This window comes from Fukomys damarensis, unplaced genomic scaffold (genome assembly GCF_012274545.1).
Source record: "Fukomys damarensis isolate Sample0158 unplaced genomic scaffold, DMR_v1.0_HiC HiC_scaffold_33, whole genome shotgun sequence".
NCBI lineage: Eukaryota > Metazoa > Chordata > Mammalia > Rodentia > Bathyergidae > Fukomys > Fukomys damarensis.
In genome coordinates, this window is record NW_022900945.1 from 54370546 (window position 1) to 54371980 (window position 1435).

The window sequence follows — 1435 nt, forward strand, 5'->3', positions numbered from 1 at the left end:
AGCGAGAGCGGCCGGCGAGGGCGCGGACCCCGGTTCATGGAGGCTGAGGCGAGGGAGGCTTTCGGAGCCTGGATGTGGAGGAGCGAAACGGCAGGACCGACTCAGGAAATCGGCTCTCGGAGAAAGGCCGAGTGAGGGCTGGGCTAGGTGCGGGAAACCTGGAGTCCGAAGGAAAAAGCAGGGGATATTTTCAGAGCTTCTCTGGTTTCGGCTCTTGCTCTCGTCCTAAAGGTAAAAAAAACACTGCTTTTCAGGTGTTCTGTGATTTTTGTTTTTTAATTTTTCGGTGTGATTGGCGCATTTCAGAATTTCAAAGCCTTTAAACCTTTAATGTAAAAGCTTTTTTTTTTTTTTTTTTAAGAAATCCACAGATTTTGTGTCCCAAGGTTGCACTGGACCTGGGAGGAGTGCTGTTGTGTACATACTATTGTATGGTTTTATTTATTTATTTTTTTTTTACCGTGCAGATCAGCTGGAAGATTTTTTTCCAAGTGCCATTTCGGATTTATTCAAATTTTTTGATTCGCTCTCTCGAACATATTATCTGCTCTTGTCATTTTAAGCGTTGAAGACCAGAGAATTATCCCCCCCCCTCGTTTGGAGCTTGAGGCTCCGTTGCCAACAGGAGGACAGCTGGGAAAACTGGATTAAAAGGATGGTTTTTATCTGTGTTTTGCAGTTAAGACTGATGTTTTGAAGGCACGTTCTTTCTGTGATTCATTTTTTAGCGCATAGTGCTAACCTTGAAGAGATTTGTGGTTGGGATTTTGGTTTCCGAGAAGGTCACAGTTTTTCCTCTTTGAGGAAGCGGGAGGGAAAGGGGGCTGAGGAAGGAGACCATGTTAACTGGTAAAAGTAGAATGGAGCTTCAGTTGCCAGGGTCCTGAGAGCTGGAAGAAAAAGGATTCAATCTGCAAGTTGGGAGGTCCTCCTTTCGTCTTTCTTAAAAATTTGCAAGGGATTCAGTTCTGATCAAGACCAAAGCTTCAAGATTCTGGAACCGTGAAGACGCTGAGAAACCATGAGTGTAAGGTTACCCCAGAGTATAGACAGGTAGGTGTGCTAACAGTTTGGTTTTTCACCACTTACGGAAGGCTGGGCTGGGAGGAGGGTGTTGCATTTTGATAAAGGGTTACAAAAACAAGTCAGGGTGGGCTGTGGTGGGGTGGGAGCCTTGGTCGCTGAGGATTGTTGGCGTGTGTTGATGTGGCCTCTGTGTGTGTCCGTATTCAAACAAGCCTCCTGATTCAGTGTCTTTTCATGTAAGCAGTAAGCTAGGAAGCCAGAGCGGGGAAGGAGGGGGAAATGTTTCCATTGGCTTTTGACTTTTGTCAGGCTAGAGGCAGCGTTCGGATCCCCGACTTGCCAGCCTAGGGCTGGGAGGCCGGAGCAAGCCTGGTCATGTGAGCTCCCGGGGTGGGTACGGGACCGGCTT

The 1435-nt window shown here is 47.4% G+C and overlaps 1 protein-coding gene across 5 annotated transcripts in view; it reads left to right on the forward strand.

The window, feature by feature from the left end:
- The first annotated feature begins 6 nt into the window (after window positions 1-6).
- Window positions 7-1435, forward strand: part of Arhgef11 (Rho guanine nucleotide exchange factor 11) — a 112588-nt gene continuing 111159 nt past the window's right edge. For 4 of the 5 annotated variants that reach the window (XM_010643773.3, XM_033758216.1, XM_010643776.3 and 1 more), the window contains exon 1: window positions 7-1053. In XM_010643773.3, the coding sequence (XP_010642075.1) occupies window positions 1022-1053 (32 nt within the window). In that variant the 5' untranslated portion in view covers window positions 7-1021. The remainder of the gene's footprint in view (window positions 1054-1435) is intronic. The other variant, XM_010643774.3, reaches the window with a different exon arrangement.